The 26,660-nt window shown below is 37.9% G+C and overlaps 1 protein-coding gene across 1 annotated transcript in view; it reads right to left on the minus strand.

Annotated features, from left to right (window-relative positions):
* Positions 1-26,660, minus strand: part of MAMDC2 (MAM domain containing 2) — a 58,471-nt gene that overhangs the window by 14,077 nt on the left and 17,734 nt on the right. Inside the window, exons 3-9 of the mRNA XM_044446871.1 lie at positions 19,067-19,338; positions 17,680-17,764; positions 16,087-16,224; positions 10,652-10,908; positions 10,185-10,278; positions 7,692-7,838; positions 5,442-5,707 (exon numbers count right to left, since the gene is read on the minus strand). Of these exons, the coding sequence (XP_044302806.1) occupies positions 5,442-5,707; positions 7,692-7,838; positions 10,185-10,278; positions 10,652-10,908; positions 16,087-16,224; positions 17,680-17,764; positions 19,067-19,338 (1,259 nt within the window). The remainder of the gene's footprint in view (positions 1-5,441; positions 5,708-7,691; positions 7,839-10,184; positions 10,279-10,651; positions 10,909-16,086; positions 16,225-17,679; positions 17,765-19,066; positions 19,339-26,660) is intronic.

Genomic DNA, 26,660 nt, shown 5'->3' on the forward strand with positions numbered 1-26,660 from the left:
AAAGATTAAATACTTTAACCTTCACTTTTTCACTACTACAGGGCATAGCCTTACAGTACAGACTGCAGCATTGTTGCTAATGAGGAAGCCTAGCATGAATATATCAAAAATTAAGATTCTACCCATACGCAGTCCTTAAATGAGGGCTATCATATCTAACACCATTCAGTGACTGAAGTCACACCACAAGGTTGAATGTGGATTGTTAAACTATAGGTTGTGTGGACCCATCCATGTTAACAAACTGGTTGGTAAGCCATTAACCCATAGTTCACAGCCCAGCAAGTGTGGATTGTTTTCTTCATGGGTTGCTAATGGTTAACAAACCCTGGTTTTTTTTACTATGTCTGGGTTTATGCCAAACAACGACTCTCAGTTTTTACTACAATCCATAGTCCAATGATAACTCATACTGAACCCTGAATGTGGGCTGTGTTGTGCAAACCCCAGCCAGCATTTGTTACACAGTTGCCAGTTTTTGTTGCTCTTCATAGTGGCTTATTTATGCAGAAGACCATCAGTACACAGCAACAGTAATAAGGGACTCCATCCCTCTGTAAATCAAGTCCTGAAACTGTGGTAAGCCACTGCATATAAGTGGCCTGCTGCACATGGTCAGCACTGGGAATAATTGAAAGCAAGCATAAGAACAAGCACAATCATGTAATACTTGGTTGCCATAGTTTCCAAGACTGGGTTAATATATTTATATGAAAACAAAATGCTTCCATGTAGAATTATTATTCAGATGTAGTGAGCAGGTGAATAATGTACATTGCATGTCTGACTTTAAGGAAAAGGTCATTTGTTGGCTTTTGTTTTATACCTAAAGATGATTTTTTTCTTTTCGATTTTAGTATAATTAATAGAAGAATCAATGTATAAAGGCCAAAATCTGCTAAGTGTCTTGCAGCAGACTCAGATTTCACTGTGAGCTATAATTTTTCCAACGCTATTTGTCTGGATTATGTTCAAAGTAAAAAGCCCTTTTGCAAGAGGCAGCAAACGCAATTATAAACATGTTGAGTTCTGGACAGTTTCTGGAAAGTATTTTCAGTCACTCTACCAATTAAGCTGTAAAAAGATAGAAATGAAATCCCCATATACTTTGTCAGCACTCCAGATCCACACGAGGCCATTCAGATATGTTAATTAATCCACACAGTCCTATTTGCAGTTTAAACTGGTTAAATAATTTGCAGATAACCTGTCAAATATGAGATGGGTAAGTAAGCCCTCTTGGTGGATTTTTATATGTCATGTCTTTTGAGTGACATCCAGTGGCTTCCTGGAAAGTGCACAAAATGATGACTAGTTGTGATTTAATAGAAACTAGGAATAGATTGACACCACCACCCCACCATCCCCCTTCTAATAATTATTGGTGATGGAATCTAATTAGATAACAAATTCCTCTGCAGTCTGAATCGTTATAGTCTTCTGTTAATATGACAGCTGAAATACATATTACATTTTATCAGACCATGTAAAATAAGCAATCTAACTTTCTGTCATGACTTCAGCATTCAGCCAGAAACAATTACTACAAGCAGTCATAGCTATCATTATGGATGGTAAATAGTGCTTTGATTTTCCACTACTTGCTGCTTCAGAACTGACACTGACCATTAAAAATTTTGCCTCAATATCTGAAAGCATGTGATTTATATCTCTGCTCAGCTGATTTTTTTAAAAAAAATCTGCAGTGAACACAAAATAAAGTTAGTTTCTAATTGATTATGTTCTGTACTATTGAACTCACTGGGCATGACATAGAGCACCACAATTTGAAGCATAAAACACACTTTTTTTTTTTTACAAGTAAACCAATTCAAACCCAAACTTGGACTACAAACTACAGGCTTTCCTTATCTGCTATTTCCCTCATGCATATTTCCCTCAAACACTAATGTGCATGGAGTTTATATTATGATATATAGATAGCATTTGTAAATGAACTTAGTACATACATTTGTAGCTTCCTGTGGCTGCAGAATGGTGAATCAAAAATTTTAACAGAATCTACTCTGAGCCTCTCTACCAAAGAGGGTGCTAGGAAAGTGCAGTGCTTTTGAGAAAAAAAGAGTGGGGATTTGAAGATGAGTTTTGAAACTGAGGAGTTAGGCACAGAACTATATGGGTGTTCTGCTTCAAATAAAGAAGTATCGATGCTATGCTAGATCCTGGTGTGTTTGTGTGTCCAGAAAGATGTACTGCCTTTCCTTAAAAAGAGAAAAACAACAACAAAACCAAAGATAGCTGTGCTGGTTCATGAGAAGGGGAGAAAAAAACCAAAACCACAATTGGGCAATACTTTTATTAAAACCAAGCAAAATGCCCCAAAATTTGCAAGCTTTCAAGTTCTCCAGAACTTTTCATCAGGCTCAGTGATACAAAAAGCAGAGGATAAGAACAGAAAAGTCCAAAACTTTGACTGACTGTTCTAGTAATGTGGTCTCGAGTTTAGATAGATTCAATCTCAAAATGAAGATTTGCAACCTGAATTAATTAGTCCATGGTAAGTGTAGAAACATCAGATTACACTGAGTAAAGCATTTTTCAATAGAGAAGCACTGGCTTGTCTCCCCTTCTGAAAAGACAAAAGCCAGCTGTAACTCTGATGTGGCTTTTGCCTTAGCTGAATCATGCAGGTTCCTGAGAATATTATTTGATCTTATCTGGCCAGGGCGGCTTATTTTATATTGTATTTTTTGTATTTTTAATGTTTTTAATGTTTATATTTCTTGTAATTTATTGTTGTAAGCCGCCCCGAGGCTTCGGCGAATGGGGCGGCATAAAAATGTTTTAATAAATAAATAAATAAATAAATAAATAACAGAACGTACAGAAACACAGTAGTCTTTTTTAACTAAGCTGGACATTAATTTTAGGTGGTACACTTGGTTAAGTCAGTTGTAGGAGTTTTCTGTTTGAATATGCATAGGATTGCACATTTGATGGCCTTTTCTCATAAATGTTGCATAGCAATTGCACATGATGATTAGTTTTCTTTGTTTATTGCTGTTATTTGGAACACTAACATCTCACTCCAGTATGAAGAAGAATTGTAAATTATTTGTTTTTTGGGTTAAATTAAGCAGCTGCATCTTTCTTGATTTATTGCTTATTTGGATAAATAACACCCACCGAGTTTTCTAAGATGATGTTTTTCAAAATATCATACTAGTATCAGCCTAGTTGTTAGTTTGCTGTATATTGCTCCAGCCAGCAATTGCTTCAGAGGGCTAATTCAAACAGATCCTACAAAAAAATGCACATCCTTAAACACAGAGTTCTTTCATTCGTCTGCTATGCAACTTTCCCAAAGCAAAGAATAAATGTGTTCATGAAATGCATAATCAAAAACTAAAGTATAGATTCAATTCAAAATTTGTATTATGTATAATTCCATACATTGAGGACAAATGTAGAGTAAAATATGTTGTTAAAAAGTGTTAATGTTTCTTCCAAGTTTTGTAACTAGGAAGGCTCAATAGGAAGAAACAACAGAAAGATCTAATGCTCTCATTCTATTTGACATTCAGGGATAGCCAAGAGTCAAATTTGGCTGCCAAAGACTGTTTACTATTTCCATAGACAGCCAAAAAACCAAAGTTGCATAAATTAACTACAGGCCAGATCAAACAAGTGCTAGCCATGTACCACCAGGATATTTTCCTGCATGAGATTTATGAACAGAGCTGACATTGGAACATGGGATAATACCACTTTAACAGTCTGCACACAGGAGGTTATTATCACTTTGCCATCATCTACTATAAACCCTGAATCCTTCCAACAAATGCTTCTGTCTTGCAAGTTATCATCTAATGCATATATGTTTCTTTCTTTTTTCTTGCACATAATATTTTGCCATTTTTCCAAAAGAAAATGTTTCGAAGGACACAATCTTATGCATGTTTACATAGTTGCTGGCAGCTGTAGGACTGCTTACTGCCTAAACGTGCATAAGATTGTTCCCTAAGAAAGCAGCCTTTTTCATAGTATGGCATGCCGTTGTGCTACTTGCTCATTTTCACAGCTTTTTGTAATATAAACTGAAGGAATCAATATGATGGCTCTACAGAAATATTTCTTAGGAGACTAGAACTTGAACAAATCCAAGTAGGTACGAAATTAAAAAATGAGCACAAGCAGAATGCAGGGACATGATGGCCCTGCACTGAATCATATCTTGGACATTCTACCAGTTTTTGACATGCAAGTCATGACCTTTGCGGAATTTCATGAATAAATGTCAATACACACACAAAAGCACAGGCAAAGTTACACAGAGGGAGTATCTCCCTCACATCTGTCCTGCAATATGCCTGAGCACTGGAGGTAACATAGCCCTCACTCCTCTGATCATTGGCAGTAATTACTATCATATGTCTAAAAGATTAATGTTTCAGCTACTGTGAGCTTTTCTACACAGGCTGTTAATATACTGTATCTACTTTCCATTTCATCATAAAACTGAGATCCCAAAACTACACAAGGAGTAATTCCTTTCCTGTTTTTCCACCTCATAACCTCAAGGTGACACTGTGTTGTAATGGAATAGCTGAAATACACCAGAGGAAATAGTACTTTCCTTAGCTTTTGCAATTTAATACTGCAAAATAAAATAAATAAAAATGCCCACTGAACATGCTGGTGCAAAACTGGAGGTCAAAGCATCATCTAAAGAACCTGTAAACAATGGTGAGTAGGGAATGACAAATACATGCTTTGCATAAAAAGCCACACACACACACACACATATACTCTGAGTTGACCTTGAACTAAAAATGCTGAAGGAACCTAATAATGAGGACTTTACAAGTGTGCACACTGGTATAGGTATCCCTTGTCTTTCTTTCATGTAAAAGGCAAATGATTTACAACTATTGCCTACATTACTAACAACCACCCAGAAAGGCTTGTTTGATGGAGATTCTACAAAGACAAATATTTCTATAATGCTGAATTGTGACCTTATTTTCTCAGTATTTTCAGAAATCAATTATAGTATGATTGCTACACAACTGACCTGGTCCATTGTTGGGGTCTTTCCTTACTAGACCCAGCTACAGGGTTGACAGCAATGAGTGATTTCAAATCCAAATACACACATTTAAGCAAAAAGACAATGGCTGGAGCGTCTCTTTCCAGGAAGAGTTGGGCATATTCCATTCTGTTCAAATAAAAGTCTCCATTTTGGTTTGATTGATTAGGAATTTGCCTCTTTTAGAAGCACCAGCAAGCAGTTCAAACCAGTTAAGTAGCTGTACCATCAAATAGTATCCTTGCTCACATTCACACTCCAATCAGTGTGGAAAATTTCACTGGAAAGTATGGAAGAAAAATGTCGCCCTCTTGCTTTATAGTCAGATCACCACAACTCATTTAGGACAAACAAAACAACCATCACCCAAGCAGAAAACACTGGCAGTTACCTTGCAAGGCATGGGCTTTTTGAAGGTGATTTCAGTTTGAGTCCAGACACCTCTGGGAGTATCCAAGACAGACCAGATTTTTTCTTGAACCACATGGTTCTCCTCAAAGATGTAAACAGCCAGGGTATCACGCATTTTGAAAAAGCCATATAAGGCATAATAAAAACGCAGACAATACTGTAAATTTCCTGGCAGAGTAATGCTGTATAAACGGCCAATGTACCCAGGCTGTGATGTAAACTTTGTGTTTGCCAGCAAGTAGTAACCTGCAAAACAATACAGTGTTTAAAACATTTCTAACAGTCCTTGGATTTACTTATTTTAGAACACTTCTAGGCGTTTCATCAGGTTTTGGTGTTACAAAAAATTTCCACTGGCAAATTTGCAAGTTACGACTGTCACATGAAGATAATAAAATATCACAATTTCTTAAGATTTGTTTAAACAAAGGCTCCTAAATAAGCTTTCTGTCATTAGTATGTTTTCAGTTGCACCTAGTCAGTTCCAGTTGTCACTGGGGATTAACTAATTTCTATTTTACAATTAAAATACTTATTTTCCTGCAGCCTGGCTTCAACAGCTCAGCTGGCAGGCTGGCTCAGTTCAAAAGCCACCACTCCCTGATTATGGGATTGATGCTAGGGTCACATAGTACATGGTTTTCCAGTCACCACCATATCATCAGTGGATAACACACATTAGGAAGCTTGTCTGGAACACATTGTTGGATCTTGAAGCGCAGAAAGCAGTACAGCATAATGAATTATTATATACAAATGAACCAGAAACAGAGAGATTTGGGTCTGACTTATCTTATTGCAACATCATTGACTAAAGGTTAATGTAGCTATGCCTGGATCTTAGCCCTAATTTGTTTTTCCAGAAAAGCTGTTCTGAGGCTGTCCATGTTCAGGCTCTGAAGCCAGGGCAGCAGTCATATTCCTATTGTGATTTCATCACCTTTGGGCCTTTCTCAATATTTTGTCAACATATGATCACTGCTAAAGTGGAAAGGAAATTGAGAAAGAGAGATTCATAATAAAAGACAGAATCAGCCAGTGTAGTTACCTAACTAGTGAAGCAAGTCTCCGTCAAACCTCGGTTGTGCAAATGCTCCCTAGACCAAGATCTTTCTGTTTCTGTTCTGACAGATCTGAAACAGCTGTTCATTTACTATGTCAGTGATAAGTTAGCCTGGCTGGCAACAGGTGATTTTGATCTGGTTGCCGTTTCTGCTTAAGAGTAATGTCACTTGATAGTCTCACTTTGGTTAGTATCAAATAAGCATTGCTTTTTATTACCCTCAGGAAAGTGCTGAAGCCTGAAAGCAGAACGATCACATATATCATACCTAGAAGAGAATCATTCCATGTGCTTCAACTGCCCCTATTTACTGGGAACAGTCCGTTTTCTAGTGTCTGTCCCTAGTAAATCACTGTTCTTATTTTTTGCCTTTTGGCAATGCCTGATCAAAACAATCATAAAAATAGAAGGTAGGTGTATTGGTCTGTAAGGAGAGGGAAAAATCCAAAGCCACAGTATCATGATACCTTTATTAGGACCAATCAAACTGTCACAGCATCATAAGCGATTTATGCATTTTGCCAGCTTTGTCATTCTTTGGGTTTAAACTTCCCAAAATCTCTGAGAGGGCCAAAGCAGAATTTACTCTAAATCTGTATTTAGCAGCTATACCTTTTGTTCCACTGGTACCTTACAGCAGACACAATCGCCCAGTTTCTATCCTTGGATGACCACCAGGTACTTACTGTACAGTAAAAATAGGGTGGCGGGAAGACATTGCTTATAGACTGAGATTTAAAGTCAAGAGCCAGTATGGCTTACTGATTAAAATACTGGACTGGGAGTTGAGAGACCTGGGTCAAGTCCCTGTTCAGTCATGAAGCTCACAGGTTGACTTTAGGCCAGTCACTGACTCTCAGCCTAACCTATTCCCAATCTAGGCCTTGCGCAGGCACAGAAGCCCATATGTGTGATGTGCAGAGACCACAGAGAAGATTGCCTGTTTTGGTGAAATTTGAATCTTATTTCTCATGGACATGTAAGGCAACTGCATAAACACTGATGGTAACTATCAGGGTTCCTTTATGGGCCACTGGAATCTGATCAATCATTATGTTAGTCTTGAGAGTTCCAGATTTTCAACAAAGCTTGTGTGATAAACTGGTATTTGATTCAAAATTTCAGGAATTTCATTAGCATGCTCTTCCAGAAGATTTCGCACTTTACCCATGCCAGTAGTATGGTCTCCCGGCCTGTATGCATTAGGCTTTACTTTCACCCTACTCCATCCAGGGCCATCCTTGTGATCTTGATAAAAAGTGCAAAAACCCTCCTCAAAATTGCAACTTGCCTTCGTGGGATCAAAGGAAATTTCTGAAAGGTAATTAAAAAAACCAGAGCAAGAGAAGAAAAACATATGAGATTTATATATGAGATATTAAACAGAGAATTCCAAGAAAACTGTTTGCCCTGCCTCAAGTTTTTCTATGATAAATGACATCTGCTATTTTGCTTCCTTAACATTAAAATCACATCTTATTTCATAATCATATCCTATCATTTCTCAAAGAGCAAACCTTTTCAGCAGCTTTAAAGATTTTTAAATAAAGATTTTAAGGGCTGTATCAACTGATCAAAGTACTGTTAGTTTATTCATTACTTAAAACACAGATAATTATAATTAAGTATAATAATATGATATAATTATACTTAATTATAAGTATCTGTTAATTAAGACTTCATTATGAGTCTTTTGGAAATATTAAAGGAATGCTAAGTTTATTAAATTTAAAAAAACTAACCTATGATAACAAAACTTGGAGAAAGCACTACTAAAAATAGTGACTCTTTCTTTAGACTAAACTTACTTTATATAAGCAGCCTCACACAAGCCAGCAATCCATCCGTGGGTGGTTGTAATGTTGTATCAACCTAGACCATTTCCTCCAGGGTGGCTTGTTCTGGGCAACAAGCTACCTGGCCAAACCACGCTTCTTGGATTTGTCTGGCCCACATTGGATTGTTGGGTCCCCCCAACAACCCCCTTTTGTGCATCCAGGGATGCCGGAGACAAGCCACTTTGCCATTTTTGCAAGATTCACCCAAGCCACTGCCTGCACAGGTGCTCCACCAAGTGCCCAAGCAGCACTTTGGAGGGCCCATCTCTGGCTCACTCTCCCCTACCACAATTACAGCTCCTTTGGCACTCAGCACAGCTTCCCTTTTGCAGGGGAAGGGACAGGGGAGAATGTGTTTTGTGATCTCTGAATGGACAACCACTAACAGCCCCCCCCCACCCCGAGTACCCAAGCTGCACACTGGAGGACCATCAATAATTTGCCACATTTATTGATATCTTTTTATTGGCATAACTGAATGTGTGCAAATATTTTTGGTTTTTAATTCATTTCTGTGCCTCCCAGTATCTGCAGTTCCCTGAGCAGTTTAAAACAGTTTATAAAAATGCAACAAAGTATCGTAAAATCTTTTCAAAATACCAACATTTTTTTAAAAACAGAAAACAGCCCACAGAAGGGAAGGAGTCCTGTGCTGCCAAGGTACAATGTACCCAGGTGGTGAATCATTCTCATTTTCTTCCCCCTCTGAAGCACCAGTTAGACCACTCAAACTGGCCATTTCAGCCACTTCACAGGACAGTCAAAACAGTTCCACCCTTGTGCTCCTCCCACTCTACAAGTTCAAAAGGTTTGGGACATCACAATAGGTTATGCCCTTAACACTGAAGACTTTTTAAATTTTTACTTTTCCAAACATAAAGTATAATTTATGCATGCATTGTCATTTTTTATTAGTACAGTGTATATTGGGTCCTCAGTTCATGTGTCTGAAGGCCATCACACTAATACTTCATGTTACAAAACGCAGATATTTTTGCTGACTTGTAGAGAAATCAAGTTACCTCCTGGACCTAGCTGAACATTATTTTATAATGGGACTCTGGAATGGCATGCTCTGGAGGTGAGACAGATAAAGAAATTAAACATCAGGTGACAGCATACCGGTTACTGGAGATGCAGATTTCAGAAAACCGGATGTTTGCATGGTTATGTCCTAAAGTAAATTGACTAAGGTGACTGATATCAATCAGTATCATAGAAGGAATTGCTTTACTTTTGGACCCAACTGCTACATTACTAGACTATTTGAAATGCTAGGTCAAAGGCTCACAACAGACGTATGTTTTAGTTCTTAGCTTGGTTTTTAGCCTGTTTTAAAAGGTGGGCTCTTTCCTACCATACATGGATTATTAACTAAAAAAATGGTTCTGGTAATGTTGAAATGGTTATTCAATTTAGAAAAGGAAGACTAGCCTATGAGGAATCTTGGCAAAAAATAGTACATTATGCCATGTTTCAGGTTTGGTCTAAAAGTAACACTGTAGTAATAAAAATGAGCAGAGTTCTTTTTACTCAGTAGTCATTGGTATTTTATTACTAATCTACAATATGTGATATATTACCAGTGTTTGTTGCTGCTGATGCATTGAGAGCCTTGATTTACATGAATCATTTTTAAAGTATCAAAAGTTTTTGAACAAGGTACATGTTTGTACTGCACATGATTGCACTGCCCATGATGAACACAGCTTTTAAATAATCCTACACTTCTAAATAATCCTACACTACAATTCATTTACATTTACATTTTTAAACTAAGAAAAGAAATCAGAAAAAAATAAAGGAAGATGAAAATCCATACCTGTCTGATTGCTGCAGAAAACTGGAGAGAAAAAAATGTCATCAAGAGCAATATATCCCCCTTTGGCACTGTTGAAAGCAACTTCAAAAATAACCTGCAAACAAAGTCCAAGTCTAGTTACTTTATTGCTACACCTGTGGTTTATTTCATTGCAACATGCATAACACACCTTCATGCAGGAAACCATTGCCTGATGCTTTGTTTTCAAGTTATTAAGCACAGTGCAAGTTTAAATCTTAACGTTTTCCGAAATCTTCAAGAAGGAACAGTGTTCCTCTCACAGCTGACCACAAAGTGATACCATGCATGAGAGGAAAGACTTGAAACCACACTGAAATACCTAGCTGTATGGTCAAGGAAAACACAACATCTGGCAAAAACTGAAGCATCACTGAAGAGAGAAAATTCAGGAGTGGTACAGAGGAGGTCAAGGCAAACTGCAGATTCAGATGTCTCTGTAAGCTTACTTCCATTGGGTATGGGGCACTGAATTCAGCTTCTCCTAAAACCCAGTCATTACTCGTTAGGCTTCCTGCTTTCCAAAGCTCTTCATAAAAGCCATTTGCATCTCTCATGTAGATGGTGAAAGCAATGCCATTTCCCTGCTGAACTTGGTAATAGAAGGACAAACAGCCTGACATAGGGGTCGTTGTCCTAGGTGAGACCAGCTGAGCCACTTCCTGGAAATGTTTCACATAGAGGGAGTCCACATACATGTAGTGACCTAAAAAGAAGAACAGTCTGTGAATAATGAACATGGTTTCTACAGGATAAGGACAGTATCGAACAGTCATTCTGCTAGTGCAAATGTTGCCCTAGTGGAAACTAGGTTCTGAACTATGTTGAAGAAGAGAATCCAGTTGTGCAAGCAGTTCTGTAATATGCTTGCTCAATCTGTTGAACTTGCACAAGTATAATGCTCATCTGCTCATATTACGGAAGGTTCCAGCAAAGCTCTGCTAATGTAATTTGAATTTTCACAATTACACAATTGGATACTATCCAAAAACAGCAAGGCATATACTGGATGCCTAACTTTTATAAGCAATAAATAATGAACATACAGCACTGAGCACATCAGAAATACCAGGGCTAGTAAAACTGGCATTCTTAGGCTTCCCCCTTTCAGTTTATCTCTCAAGGATAGCTTTGGGTATGGTTTTGTATCATTCACATCTGTTCAATATTTAGAAAGGCAACACACTCAGGGATGCTTTAACTGGAGTCCTGTGCTGAGCTGAGGGCCTTTTAGCCCCCATCTAACTCTTCTATGATTCAGTCATCTTCCATTCCCTCCTTCCCTGTGGTTAATTTATCATAATAATTGTTGAAGCTTACAAGAAATACACACAGATTGAAAAGAAATGTACTAAAGTGGAAAATGGCCATGTTTGCGCATAATGCTAACCCATGGCTTATTTAACCTATGGTTAGCTCCTGGTTTGTTGTCTTACCCAAGATTTGTCTGAGAGACAATCAATCAAACTGTGTTTTGCTTACTCAGTGCCTGGGTTGTTTATTCCTTTCTCCTTCACTTGGTCTCTCTCAGTATCCAAATGCTTTTGTAGGACTGTACAGCAGCTAGGTGAGGAGTGGTTTATTTCTCTTGCCTACATGTGACATTCCCACCAACACAGGACATGGCCCTTGGGATTAGAAAGGTTGCACTTCGGGTACTCAACACAAAAGACTGAGTACATAGTAGACAGAGCACCATGAGTTAAAGACGACATACCCAGTTTAAATTTCCTTGTTTCCCGGATAACTACTGAGTCAACTTTATGTATTTATTTAATCTATTTATTCTCCACCTTGCAAAAATGTTCCCAATATGCATTCTTCATATTTCTCCTTTATTGTGCTGTTTCTTATACATTATTTTATATTCAAGTATCAATACCTTCTGCACACCAAATACAATCACACCTGGTATTTAAGAAGGGGAAAACATTACTGTTTAAAGAAACATGCATCCTTTATCACTGATGTACTACATGGATATTTTCTATTAAGTTATTTGAAATGGAGCATAAAATCTTTTCAAACTAAAGCTCTCAGAAATCCCTCAGCTCTTGAGTTTTTTACAGTCAAAAGATATTCTTTTAGGTGCAAATGGCAGAAAACAACTCCCAATACACTAATGTTCTATGTGGGCACAGTGTCTGGAAATGCTGTCTGTTCTTATGATCTCATTCAGTAAATCATCCCCCTCAGCTTCCAATGTCATCAGAATGTTAATTTCTTTATTTCCTGCTATTGTTGTGCAATATCAAGCAAAGCCTTTGCAGTTTGGAAGGTTGAGAAGTGTAGAATTAGTTAAAAGCTGTGTTCAGTTTGTGATACTTCATTAAATCTATAATTTTAAAATGTATTGTTTCATTGTAAAATGGCTGCATTGCATGAGATACAACAATAGCTGTTACTACAAGACATGATATCTATAACAATTTTTCCTCTTTGCATACCTATGTCTGCTATATAGAATATTATCCATCTAGTTCTGTGCCTACAGCAGAACATTTGAGCTGGTTTTCTAAATTTGTTTCCAGTATTACATGCAGTCCGACAGCATCTTGTTAAAAACTCAGGCCTGTTGCACACATCAGAATTTTAATAATTTCATGACTTCAGCATTAAGTCAGGGGTGTGGGTAACATCTTGCCTGATTGAGGAGGAGAGTTGCTGGGAGTTGTAGGATTTATTTCTGTTTAAGCATGCATAGGATTGTATCCTAAGAGATCATAATCAGTGTCCTACTGTAGAACAGATATTATTACTTTTATTACTTCACCTGATCTTCTGTTTATCTTGGAACATTTCAGTTACTTACATAGGGAGAATAACACCCCACCCCCCCACACACACACTTCGTATTTTACAACTTAAGTATCTTGTAAATGAGGAACAGTGTCTAGTTACAGCAACTAGAAGCAGCCATTTTAGCACGAACAAGCCATCTTAGGAAGCAAAAACCATTCCCTGTCTCAAAGATGGAGCAGCATGGAACTGCCTGAGATCTGTGGGATAACTGATAAATCTCGGTGACATAACAAAATGGCTCCAATAAGGTTCCAAAAACATAACTTGAGGAGGTGGTAGCATAGCAAATCTCATGATGTTTCATAGTGTCCCAGATGGAACTTCCCAAATTAAGAGAATGGTTGTGAAACCTTTCTTTCCAATGTGTTCAGTTAATCATTCTTACTATGGATAGTTCAGAGAGTGGTGACCTTCCTATGACCTAGGCAATGACTACCGTTGTTAACCAGGCAAACATTTGGGCTCATGTCTGATGTTTAGAAGATATTTTTGGAACTATAAAGACCTTGAACCTGGACTCCTCTTTCTTGGGTCAGCAGGAGACAAAACTGGAATAATCTGCATAGGTTACCATCTCTTTGTAAAGTGTTCTCAGTAAGTTAACTTAATATCTCTAGAAATATGTTAATATACTTATATGTATTTTAATGAGCTCTTCTCATTCATCCCTGTCACTGATAACAAGGGGTTTTTTTAAACTAACAAAGCTTAAAATCCTGGAATTTTGCTATTTAAAACAAAAATTACTTAGAGTCACACCATGCAGAAACCTAAAGGGGCTCTCTGGATTCTAGCTGTCTGACCTTGCAAAAGAAAACAAACAAACTGAATGAAAAATCCTCACATAAGGTTTGACATATCCTTAGTCAAAATGGGTTCTCCAAACATAGCTGTGGGTCTGCATTTTTCATCAAAAGACCACATGAAAATGAGCAGAGTCTGCTGAATGAGCACAAGTGCCACTGGATTTGACATCCGCTCTAGTTTTAGAGCCAAATGCATCTGTTGTACTCAATCTTTCCAATGAACAAATATAACACTTTGTGGTTTAACATCTCTGAAGAGATCTCTAATTCATAGTTTGAGAATCCACCTCATACTTAGTTTACAAAAACAGCTAGGACACAAATTTCACCAGCAGTGTAGCCTTTTGTAAAAGAAAAAATGACATACATATCTCTCTGATTTTCCTCTAGCAATGTTGCATTTCTGTTTTGTACCACAATATAGCAGAATATTCTCATGCTCTCTAAAATTCTGGACACAAGTTTCATGTTGCTTGCATCAGCTTATTATAAAAATGGTCTGACCTGTGTTTAGAAGACCCATGTCTTATATATAATTATATCTTTTTATGCTTTCAGCACTTTTCATAAATTAAGCGTGCAATCCTATACACATTTAGACAGAAAAACAACTAGCTGGGGCATGCTGGGAGTTGTTGGCTGTTTTATTGTCCAAACATCCATATGATTGCATCTTGCAGCAATATTTATCTTTCCTCTTCTGAGTATCCAAAGGGGGAGGGGATAGTCTACATCTGAGAAACTCGTTTCATGAATTGAGCTGATCCTCTCTCACACCATTACCATTGTCTGGACTAAAACAAGCACGTGAAGAAACATGGTACAGTAGAAAAGAGGAGCAGCATCTCCAAGGCCTCCAATGGGAGCTGATATTTGGGCCCCTGGCGGAAAGGACCAACCACAGCCAGCCTTGAAAGTATTCAACAAAAACAAAAATATGTCCAAATGACTTCCACTGAAGAAATATATTTAAACACTTGATCCTTTAGGCAGCACAGAAATAGTTTTAAATTGATAGATAATATATACTAAGCCTTTGCTTAGATATTAATTTGACTGTACTAGATTAGTGAGCATCCGTAACTAATTGGATGTTATGAAAAGATGCCCAATAATCCATCAGTTTCAAATTCCAAAGTAGATGTTGTGATTTAGGTAGTGTGAACCTTGTTCTCATGTCTATTTCCTTCCGATGCCAATAGCAAGACTGCAGCAGGGATAGAAAGCATTTTATTTTAGAAAGCCCCTTTCTCCTGTGTTCCCAGTAATTACGACCCCCTTCTAATTGGTTCTATTTCTTCTTTCATTGCATTTGTTCATTATGTGCACATTCAATGCAAATGCATATTTAATGTCATGCATCTGAAATGAGATGTGCATAAACATCTGATTGAACACAAAGGACATCAGCTTTGAATGAACATCCCATTCTGTATCTGATTTATGCTTACAGTTCCTAAATTCCATGGCGTTTCCATTGATATCTGATACCACAGAACAGAAAACCAAAACTATTCACAGAAATAAAAAGGACACTTTTATATCCTTTGTAGGAATGTTTCTTACACTCTGTATTTCAGTTCACACACTGTGGAATGGTTATAAAATATATTTACTTCAAAATAGCACACAAGGTAATAAAGGAATCATGATTCTTGATCAAGAATATGTTATAAGGCAATTTTTAAGTATGTTCATTAATCTGTAGAGCATATGTAAATAGCTGACATGATTCTTGAGAAAATATTTATGGAACAGTGTCTGGATGTGAAGTTACTCAAACATGAACACAATGAATGAAGCTTTAAAAAGTTATAACTAGGGAATCAAGCCTAAAAATATTTACAGAAGCAATATAGTTCACAATATATGTGGAATCCATGCAAAAGCACAGCAGTGCTCATGTGTGCCATTATCATGTATGTCAATACTGGGGAAGAAGGCCTTCTGTGGAATGCTGGACCTTCCATGTTTTCAGATTATTTTCCCAGCTGAGTGCCCACTTTGTCACAAATGTCATTAGCTAATTCAGTTTGCCATTTACACTCCCATTCTCTCTATCTTCAAGTGTGTTTTCTAAAGCTTTAAACTTTAGAAAAACATGATTTCAAAATTTTCAGTCATAGCAATCTCATATTTCAGTGCAGGAATCTGAAGCAAAAGTCTTTGGGCAGATGAAGTAATATATGAAAGTACTTTTTAACGGAATACTTTTGGATTAATAGTTCCAGATTTACTCCCAACCCTTTTCCATGTTAATGATTTCACTTGCTTACCATATTCATTTTTAAGAGTGTGATCTCTTGGAAGGATGGATTGTGAATTTCCAGTGTTTCCTCCACCAACAAACCAGTTCACATTGGGGTTCCAACGGTTCAGATAACCACACAGATGATTTTCTTCAAAATTACATTCTGTAGTTGCAAAAAAAAAAAAAATACCACTGAAAGTTTGACAGCATGAAACAAGGATTCATTCCATGGAATGCCTAAACAACTGGTACACCAGCTACCATCAAGTCATTGTAGTGGTTTAAAAACAGCTCTATTTTTATTCAAAGATATTCCACAGTTTCAACCACACCCTCCTCCCACCTATTATCATAATCCAAACAGGCTCTTTCATTAAACTTTCAACCAAGCTGTCAATCAACATATATAATAGAAAAGAGGAAGCAACACAAATGCTATCACATTTAATACTATTTCATCTCCTAAGCTGCTAAGTACCAAATGCTCCAAGACCTCTCTCTCAGGAGTTCCTCTAACCCAATTCCTCTATGTAGAAGAGGTTTAGTGCTCTGCAGTGTTTGTTTGACTACCAATAATGGATTTGGATTTTTAAGTTTAAACACAGCTACAAATCACATCAATAATGAACAGAAGTTAACATTTAGTTATCTGCATGTATTTAAGTTCTGAACTTTGGTATATTGTATGTAGACCAAGGGATTGAACCCAAACTTTCCCAGATCCCACCCATGCTGACTGGAGAATGGTGGAAGCTGTGGGACTTCTTTCTGTGTAAACATACATAAAATTGTGCTCTAGAAAGTGGAATAAGACTCTGACAGTACAATATAATACATGCCTAGAATGAATTAGCCTTGGGAGCTAATTCCACTGAACTCAAATGAGACTCTCCCCGCCCCCCATTGTCTGTGCATGCATGCATGCACATGTGTAAAACTGCACTGGGAATCTTCTATTCCACTATGTCAAAACAGTGTGGTCAAGCAATAAGCTGACTTGCTTCAGTCACAAGCAGGAGTGTGCAACTGCACACATGTTCTGTTTGTGGGCTCCCCACAGGCAGCTGATTGACCACTGTATGAGCAGTATGCTAGACGAGATATACTTTGGGTCTGCTCCAGCATGGCCGTTGTTTGTTTAGATATCTGATAAAACTGACCACTGTCCTGGAGCATCTGCTATGTTCTGCTGCAAAAGCTGAGCAAGACTATACAGATCTGGCAGTCGCAGCAATCCAACACTGAAGCAACATGCTCCTTCTGTTTTGGGCTGCTGCTGGACTGCTCCTGATGGTCCTGACTCGCTTGTTCAGCATTCTAATGCATCACCCTTTTACCTGTCTCACTTGGGCTCTCGCCTGAACTGTCATTGTCTTCAATTATGGAGAGTGCTATGAATTAGGACACCATAATCTCGCTACTATGTAATATTCATCACTTCCTCAGATTGAAAGTTAGTTCTAGTACCTTGACTTTGTTGTGGATTTTGCTACAACAAAGTACAATCAAAACACTTAAGTAATATGTTAATATAGTATGATATGGACTGTTGTTCATATTACAAGTAGTTCCACAATTCAAAATCAAACTAGAGGTTATGATTACAAAAGCCACCTACCTAAACAGTAGCCAGTAGTTACTTTAATTTCAAAAATTGCTATGCTGGCAAAAATATCTCTTCCCAGTACACCTTCTAGTACAATCTACAAAATAAGCCAAAACCAGGATAATGTAAGTACCAATATTTACACAGATCTGTTACACTGAAAATACCTAAATTACTTGAGAAGGGGGATAACTTAGTTTTATGACAGATTGTTATGATTCCCCTTCTTGGCTGAATGGGGGCAGACTCCCCCCACCCATGGGACACACTGCTTCTCCCTTTGTGATTGCCAGTTTTAAAACATAACATACATTGTGGCTATGGGTCATTCCTTAGTGGATGCTCTGTAGCCACCTCCAAGCACTAAGAGTAAAAATTAGCTCACAAATAAGCTAGTTGGTAGCAACTATGGGTGTCTTATTTATATGTATGTATGCATTCCCAATTTTGGAAGGTGCCATGGGGCAGTACTTGCTGCCCATTGTCCATCTTTACCCTGAATATTTGTCTGGGGGGCGGGGGGGGAGAGGTCACTGTAGAGCTCTGTGTTCATTGTTTCACACATTAATATCTCATGCCTGCAATCACAACCTGCTGAAGTTACAGGAAGATTTGAAAGTGGTCAAAAACATTGGAAATCTTGTTTACAGAGAATTCCATATGTAATCAGTTATGGAGACATTTGCAGTATATATAGAATTCTGTAAACAAAGACCCATGTGGAAAAGAACCTTATTTAAATTCCAGTGAATAATCTTTGAATTTTCATTAGTTTTTCCTTGATGGTTACCTTTCTGACTGGTTTTGCAAAGAAAAACAAGATGCAATGCAGTGATTTTTTAAAATTGGGATATAATGAATGCAGGACAGGGATGGAAAGTTTTACCCTTATAAACTCACCAAAATTAGAGCACCTCTAGCTATTCCCCCCAAAAACATCTGTGTACACTGTGGCTCCCCACATGAGCTAATGCGTATGTAAAGCCCTAAATGCCAGAAATGACTACAGTTCTTTTGGGTCTTTTAAGTCTCTATGTTTTCATGGGATAAGCAATAAAACACAAGCAAAAAGTTAAGGTATGGATGCGTTTCCCTACAGTTCTTTATCTATATGTCAACAATTATCATGTTCTTATAAGGGTAACTGAAAATTTCATTCTAAAGAAGTGCCTAACAAACCTTAATCTTATTGATAGGTTTGGGAATAATTTACATCAGCCTTCCCCAGTCTGATGCCCTCCAGATGTTTTGGACTTCTCCAATCAGCCTCAGCCAGCATGGCCAATAGCCAGGAATCTTGGATGATGAAGTCCAAAAGGCACCAGGAGGAGGAAAGCCTGTCTACATGATTGAAAGCCTACAGAAGTGGATGCAGAACTTCTTCCAACATTATACTTACCCTGTATTTGTTTGTACTGTTTCTTATATCTAGACTGGCTATGAGCCAGCTCTCTGAGTATTCTGTGCTTGTCCAAAGCAACTGATCAAAACTTTCACCTTCTATCCTTAGGTATAGATTTAAAGCAGTAGGATTTATTGGTGGTTCTGAGATGGCTGCAATCTGGTATATAAGTCTAATACAGCTCCACTCCTCTGAATAGAGTTCAGGACTGAGCAATGCAGCTGTGTCCCCATGTGTTCCCTGTGAGGTGTCCACAGAAATATAATGACCTGAAAAGACACAGATAAAATTGGATTGATAACCAGAAAACAACGTTGCGTTCACCATATAGCCTGCCCTAATGTGGTGTCCTCCAGTTGTTTTGGTCTACAACTCTTATCAGCCCCAGGAAGCATTATCAGTGGTCAAGGATATGAAAACTGTAATTTATTTATTACATTTCTATGTCAAATCTCTCTGGGTGGCCCGTTACAATTCTAATTATAAAATGCACAGCATGTTAAAACATAATATAAAACTTAAATGTTTAAAATTACAGTATAAAACCAGGGTAAAAACTAGGCACAGAGTAAAGTTCTAAAAATATAATAAAATTTGAATTTTTAAAATGGAAGAATTTAAAATGTCTGGAATGAATTGTTGTGAATTACCCAGAGAATTTCAGCTATTGGACAATATAAACATGTAATAAATAAATAAATAAATGCCTTCACTTTGCACCAAAACTAGGTACTAAGTACGTATATGTCCACTGGGAAGCATTCAAAAACGAGGAACCACAACTGATAAGACATCCAGAGGGCACCATGCTAGAGAAACCTGGATTAGAATATGAACTGCAATCCCCCCACTCCCCAAACACACACTTCAGAAAAGGAACGCATATAAAATTTTAAGGATGAATAAAAGTGTCATTCAGAATGATAACACAACACGAACAGCAATTTTGTATGTTTGGAATTTTTTAGAAATGAATGCAGGAAACAGCTGCATACACCTTTCACACATGAAGCTTATATACACCTTAAGACACAAATGCATTTACCATATTTATGACTGCAATACTAAGCATCCATGTAAGCATTGAGACCCACTGAGTTTACTGGGTATTCCTTCTAAGTAAACACACTAAAGATTACACTGCATTAGTAACACCAGCAGAAGCCCAATAGTCTGATAAATAAACTATACATCTAAAATGATTTCTGCACTCACTGTGTTCTCTTTCCAATACAATTACGGCAGTGCATCACTGAAGAGAAGGTATGTCCGACAACAAAGGGCAACATGCTATATCATTTGCTGGCAGAAAGCCCTTTTCAAGACAGCCGCCAGCTAACACACTTCATTTTAGAACTTCCCCCAGGCTGTTGTGGAGGTTGCCAAAGTCAAGCAAAGCATCCAAGAACCAATATACTAGCTCTAATACATAGCACAACAAGGAATCTGGTTAGTAGTACAGAACTTTGAAAGCTACCTATCAAAACATTTTCCATTTGACCAGTCTCAAAATAAGTATTTGAGAATGCAGTTTGTCAGAATGGAACTGTCCACTGTTAGACTGGTAAAAGGAAAGCTTTTCCGCAAACTCAATCAGCCCAATGCATTTTGCTGCCTGAGGCAATTTACAGGACAGTTCCCTTTGCAACTCCTTGTAAAAAAGCCAGCTGGTCTAGCTGATGAATCGATATTTGTAATGCAACTACATCTTCCACCATACCTTGAGGCAGCTGGCTAACTTGTGGAGGGCAAAGCAGGTGAATTGGCATACACAGCTGTATCTTCCAAGACCTTGTCATCACCTACCTGCCACCTGAAGTAGCCACCTCACTTTGCCTGTTGGTGGGGAGCTTATCATGTGCAAATATTTTTCAGGAGCTTCCACGTGGAAGACTATAACATCAGAATTAATCTTTGATATCACAGTTTTTGTGAAATGCACTTCCAAATACCCCTGAAACTAATTTGGGTATATAAACTCCACTGAAATCAGTGCGATTTTTATGGAATATATTCAGGTTATTACTTCTAAAGGGTGAGATTCGGGGCCCAAAGACTGAAAAAGATAAATTGGAAAAGTTCTTTTTTATTCATAAAAATAAGTTTAAAAGAACATTCTAATGGCTTTATGTGTATAATCAGTTAACATTTAAAACAAAACGAGTCTTCCAAAATAATCTTACTTTTACCCAAGATCAACATATGATTATCAAAGTACTTCAAAGAACATACTGCAACTGTAGGTTAGAATTAGTCCTATTTTTGTTTTGGACGTATGAGAAATGCTTCCCTAAATGGAAACCCTGGCATTCCACATTTTTGGTACATTCACAGCAGCACTACAGGCTGGATAATAACCTCAAATAAGCGGAGACCTCAAATAAGCAAATAGAGGGTTTAAATGTGTTGTGTATTATGAGCAGCCTAGTATCCATCTATCCTCTCTCTCCCTCCCTTTCTTCCTTTCCTTGCATATAAGGCCATTTGTTTCAAAATGACAGCCGAGGTTTTCTCCTATCTAAAAATTAAAGCCATTATAGAGTTAACTTTCCCTCCCTAAAATGCAATATGTACTGGTTCTCAACGGAAAAACCAAGCAATTCCTTCTAAATCCCAAGTCAGTATGAATAAAAGTGATTTTGGATGCTTTATACTTATGCTAGATAGACAAGAACTCTGTTCAATAGAGTTGAACTCTGTTGCTACATACACTGTATCCTATAGTAAAGGTAAACATAAAGGTTTCCCCATGACATTAAAGTCCAGTCATGCCTGACTCTTGGGGGTGATGCTCATCTCCGTTTCCTAGCCAAGGGAGCCAGCATTTGTCCGCAGACAGTTTCCATGGTCATGTGGCCAGCATGACTAAACACCGAAGTGCACAGAACGCTGTTACCTTCCCACTGAAGTGGTACCTTTTTATCTACTTGCATTTGTATGCTTTTGAACTGCAAGGTTGGCAGGAGCTGGGACAGAGTACGGGAGCTCACCCCGTCTGCGGATTCAAACTGTCAACCTTTCGATCGACCAGCCCAGCGGCTCAGCGGTTTAATCCACTGCACCATCGCATCCCCTATCCTATAGTACCTTCCTGCTAATCCATATTTGCAAAAAGGCTCAGTAGAGTTAGGTTGTACCCTGGGTTTTCCGCAAAAAGATGTCATACAGATTAATATTATTGGCATTGCACAGGAGGTCCTTGACACAAAATGTAATTTGTTTTAGCAATATGACACCATAGAATACTGCCCTCCTTTAACTCTTACCTATCTTTATGCTGGAATACTGGCAAATACAGTGGTACCTTGGCTCACGAACTTAATCCATTCCAGGACTCTGGTCGTGACACAAATTGGTCATGAGCCAAGTTAAATTTCCCCATAAGGTTCAATGTAATTAAGGTTAATCCGTTCTGTTACTATTTTTTTTATCAAAAAATGTGAAGCAAAGTGACAAGCAACAACAAAGATTGCAGCCATCTCCCCACCCCACCCCGAGTGTGGTCATCTTCCCAACCCACCCCAGCACGGCCATGATTGAGGCCGTCATCCCTGCATGTACCCGTCATCCCAGTGCGCTGCAGGGGGAGAGACGGGCATGAATGCGGGCACGCTGAGCGGGGAGAGACGGGCGCAATAGTGCTGGTGGGGGGTGGAGATGGCCGTGATCGCGGTCACCACCCAATGCAGAGTTCGCGACCTGAGTCAAAACTTTTATGAAATTTTTGTTTGCGATCCGATTTGGTCGTGAACTGAGGCGTTCATGAGCTGAAGTACCACTGTACTATGTAAGATCTACAGTGCTTGAGTGATCATTATCATGCATCAATGGAGTTGAGTGTATTTGCTAACTGTAACTGAACTAACAGAACAAAAATTGTTTCATTGGATTATAATACTTTGCTCTGGATAAAAGTAGATCTGTGTGGTCTTCATAGAACAATCAAATAAAATGTGATAACTTGTCAAAATACTAGACCTCTTACTAAAAGTAGTAGAATAGAAACACATGTCAAGATAGGTGGCAGCAGGGGAAGCTTCCATTGGGGGACTAAGAGCAGTTGAGAGTGGAGGATAATGTTTTGAATGGCTGTGCTGGTTTGGGAAAAAGTTAGAAAAGACTTTCCCTTCATGCCACAGTTCCAATTCTGATCAGCCCCACCTCTGTCTGAAACCAGACATATTCAATGTGTCTATGGAATGGCCTGAGTACCACAGACATAGTTCATTCGTCAAAGTAAAGCTGGTGCAGACCTGTCTGGAGTACCTGGATGAGAAACTAAGTACCTCCATATATGCCACTGTAATCTGTGTGCTGGATGAGTGGGATACAAAGGTAATTATTCACCACCACCACCATCATTAGTAATGCATTAATTCTTTTAATGAATGGACAAACCACTGGCTGTTTAGGCAATAGTCAAAGTTCTCTGGACTGTTGTAAATCTGCACATTTGCTAAAGAATAAGAGGGGAAAATACTCCCAAAGCAACATTATGTTTAAAGGTGGTGAACAAAGTAAGTGTCACAAATAGAGCAAGGAAGGAACTATGATGAGGAAACAAGCTGGATTGTGTAGCAAAAGGACCTGTGATGTGGTCTGAAGCCAATGGGAATAATAATAATAATAATTACTATTATTATTACATTATATTTGTATACTGCCCTTAAGCAATGCTCTCTGGGCAGTTCACAACATTTAAGCCACCAATCCAAATTTCAACCAGGACCAATCCTGCTTAGCTTCCAAAATTAGCCAGGATCAGGCACTTCTGGCTAGGTGAACAATTCACAGCAAGCCCAGTCATCGGTGAATAAATAACCCACTGTCAGTGTAATGCCCCTTTCAATACTTATCTGAGTGTCCAGCAAGTCCTGAAAGTGAAGCTATTGGTTACCCTCCTTTTTTGCAGCTTCTTTTTGAATTCTGTTTTTTGCCAAGCTTCTACTTTGTTCCTATTTCCCTACATTTACCTCCCAGCTTTTAAATTTGCTCAAATATTCCAATGGATTACTGTAACATGCAGACATCCATTCTATCAATGTCCATCTCACTCCTATCCTCAGTGTTTTAAAATCCAGAAATTCAATCAGTCATGAAACACAGTCCTTTCAGACACACAGCCCCTAAGGCTACCAGTCAAAAGACAATGTGCAGCTATTCTGTCATTCTCTCCTGAACATCTTTTCTGAGGTAAGAAAATAAAAAGGTGTGGGGGAGAAATGGAAGGAAACATGCAAAGAATACAAATGGAAGGTGATGACATTTGGCTCACCTGTAAAATTCCATAAATCAGGCAAGGCAATAATGTAGTAATGCCTCCTTTGGAAGCACCCCAACTCTGAATTTTTAAACATCATAGTAAGAAGAAAACCACAAATCTACGACCACCAAGAAGAGAAAAGTGCTAACTATCATTGCTTTTGTTTATTGGCTGTCACAAAAATAAAAAGACTACACAAATCATGTAAGAAAATTAAAATTGCCTGCAAACTCCCAAAGGTACATTCCTAGAACTATAACCACCAACATATTCCAATTTTTTGTAACCTGAATAGGCAAGCTGTTCTGTTCAGCAAAAAGCAATGCTATTAGCAAACGAGGAGGAGAGTAATAAAAGAGAGCCAATGTGGTGTAGTGGTTAAGAGTGTGAGACTGGGACTCACGAGATCTAGGTTTTAGTCTCCTCTCACCATGAGCCAAACTAGGTGACATTGACCAGTCACAGACTAAGCCCAACCTACCTCACAGGATTGTTTTGTGAGAATGAGACTGAAAGGATGTGGAGCATTATGTAAGCCATTTTCAGTTCCTTGGAAGGAAAGACAGAGGGATAGAAATTTAATAAGTAAATAAATAATATTTAAATAATAAAAAGGAGTGAGAAAGAGATTCAAAACAACTTTGAAATCAACAGGAGTTACTAGCCAGTTCACAAATCAGTTTTTCTCATGTGTACACAGCTGCCCACTTCCCCACCATATACATGTAGATATATTTCTGCAAGAACTCAATATATAAGTTTTTGCTGAAAGTAAGTACATGTCCAAATCCACTCTAAGATGCACTGGTTTTAGTGGCATTAAAGCATTGCTATTTTATTTCTCAAACTCCAATACCTCAATTTATGTATTACAGAAAGGAAAAGAAAAAGTTAAAACTATTCTACCTTTCTCCAGTCATTCAGCTAAAGCAAATTAAGAGCCAACTGCTGCTGTTTTATCCTTTCACTTGATCATGCATACTATTAAGCTCATGCACTTAAGTCTCTCTCATGCCTTAGTAAGACCCAAATTCTCCCTTCTACACTGGGAAGGAACAATATTGTGAGAGAAAGGAACAAACTAACAGCTTTTCAGCAGCAGCAAATTGAGCTGGCCCCATCACTAAACATGCAACAGGAAAGTGTTTTGTAAACAAAAAATAAAATAAATGACAGCTGTGGCTAGCAATGTCCTAATACAATTACTGTTAAAAAATACAAGGGAAGGAGAAGAAAACTTCATTCTCAAAAGGCCATAAATTTAGTTCTCAAAAATCATTAAAAGCTGCTGTTTCTGGAAATAATTGCATTGCCCTGATTGTCCAGTTCTTCAATAAACTAAGTGAATTTATAAACTTCAAGGGCCTTTAAGAGTCAGTCTTCTAGGTAGGTATAGATTTAGCAATGGTTGCTTGATGTAGTCCTGTTGTTTATTAGCATAAATTGGTGAATGATTTCAGATAATTATTAAGGCATTCAGTACTACCTTTCATCTGAGAAATTCCCTAAGTCCTGTGCTACAAATAGTTTTGGACCTGGAGGATGAGCACCATATATGGTAAAAAAGCCTCTCCATTCTGAATAACATTTTAACCATCTAACCTACAGTACCTACTCTGTAGAGTCAGTACTAAGCTTCTATTGGGCCACTTGGAACAAACTGAAAATTGTCTAACACTAGAATTCTGTGCACATTTACTCAGAAGTAAGTGTCACTGTTTCATGCGTCTTATTTCCAGGTAAGTATGTATAGATAATCTATACAACTTCTGTACAATAGATGATTCCACATTTCTAGCCTATTTTATATGTTATGGATATTTTAAAAAATAAATTATAATGTGGTACAAACCATTTTAGTTTTAACATTTCATAAGTATGTGGTACAGACATAATTCTATAAGGAAGAAATGATTTAACAAAATGTATGATTTGCAAGAATTGGATCCTAAAGATGACCAACCATATAATATCAGTAATTTCTCTAGGAAAAAAATAATACATGTGATACCATATCTTGAAGCCTATAGAAATGTATCCTTTCATATTGTGCAAAGACTCAGCATTACCAAATTTCACCACATTACCTCAGTTGATTTCTTGAATAGTGGCTTGAATTTTCCAGAAATTATAGGATTGTGTGCTTCTGGCTGCCAGAGTCTTCTTTCTGGTTGCAGCTGCCTCGAAAAGTCATGAAAGGAAACTGCAAGAAATATCAGCTCTGTGCAGTAACTGCCAGATCTTATGGCCACAATATGGGTTTTTAAGGCTGTATCAAGCAGTCCTAAAGTGACAGAGCTGTTCATCCAGGAGGGGAAAAGAGTACTT

The sequence above is a fragment of the Varanus komodoensis genome, unplaced genomic scaffold (assembly GCF_004798865.1).
Source record: "Varanus komodoensis strain SLA01 unplaced genomic scaffold, ASM479886v1 scaffold5, whole genome shotgun sequence".
NCBI classification, from domain to species: Eukaryota; Metazoa; Chordata; class Lepidosauria; order Squamata; family Varanidae; genus Varanus; species Varanus komodoensis.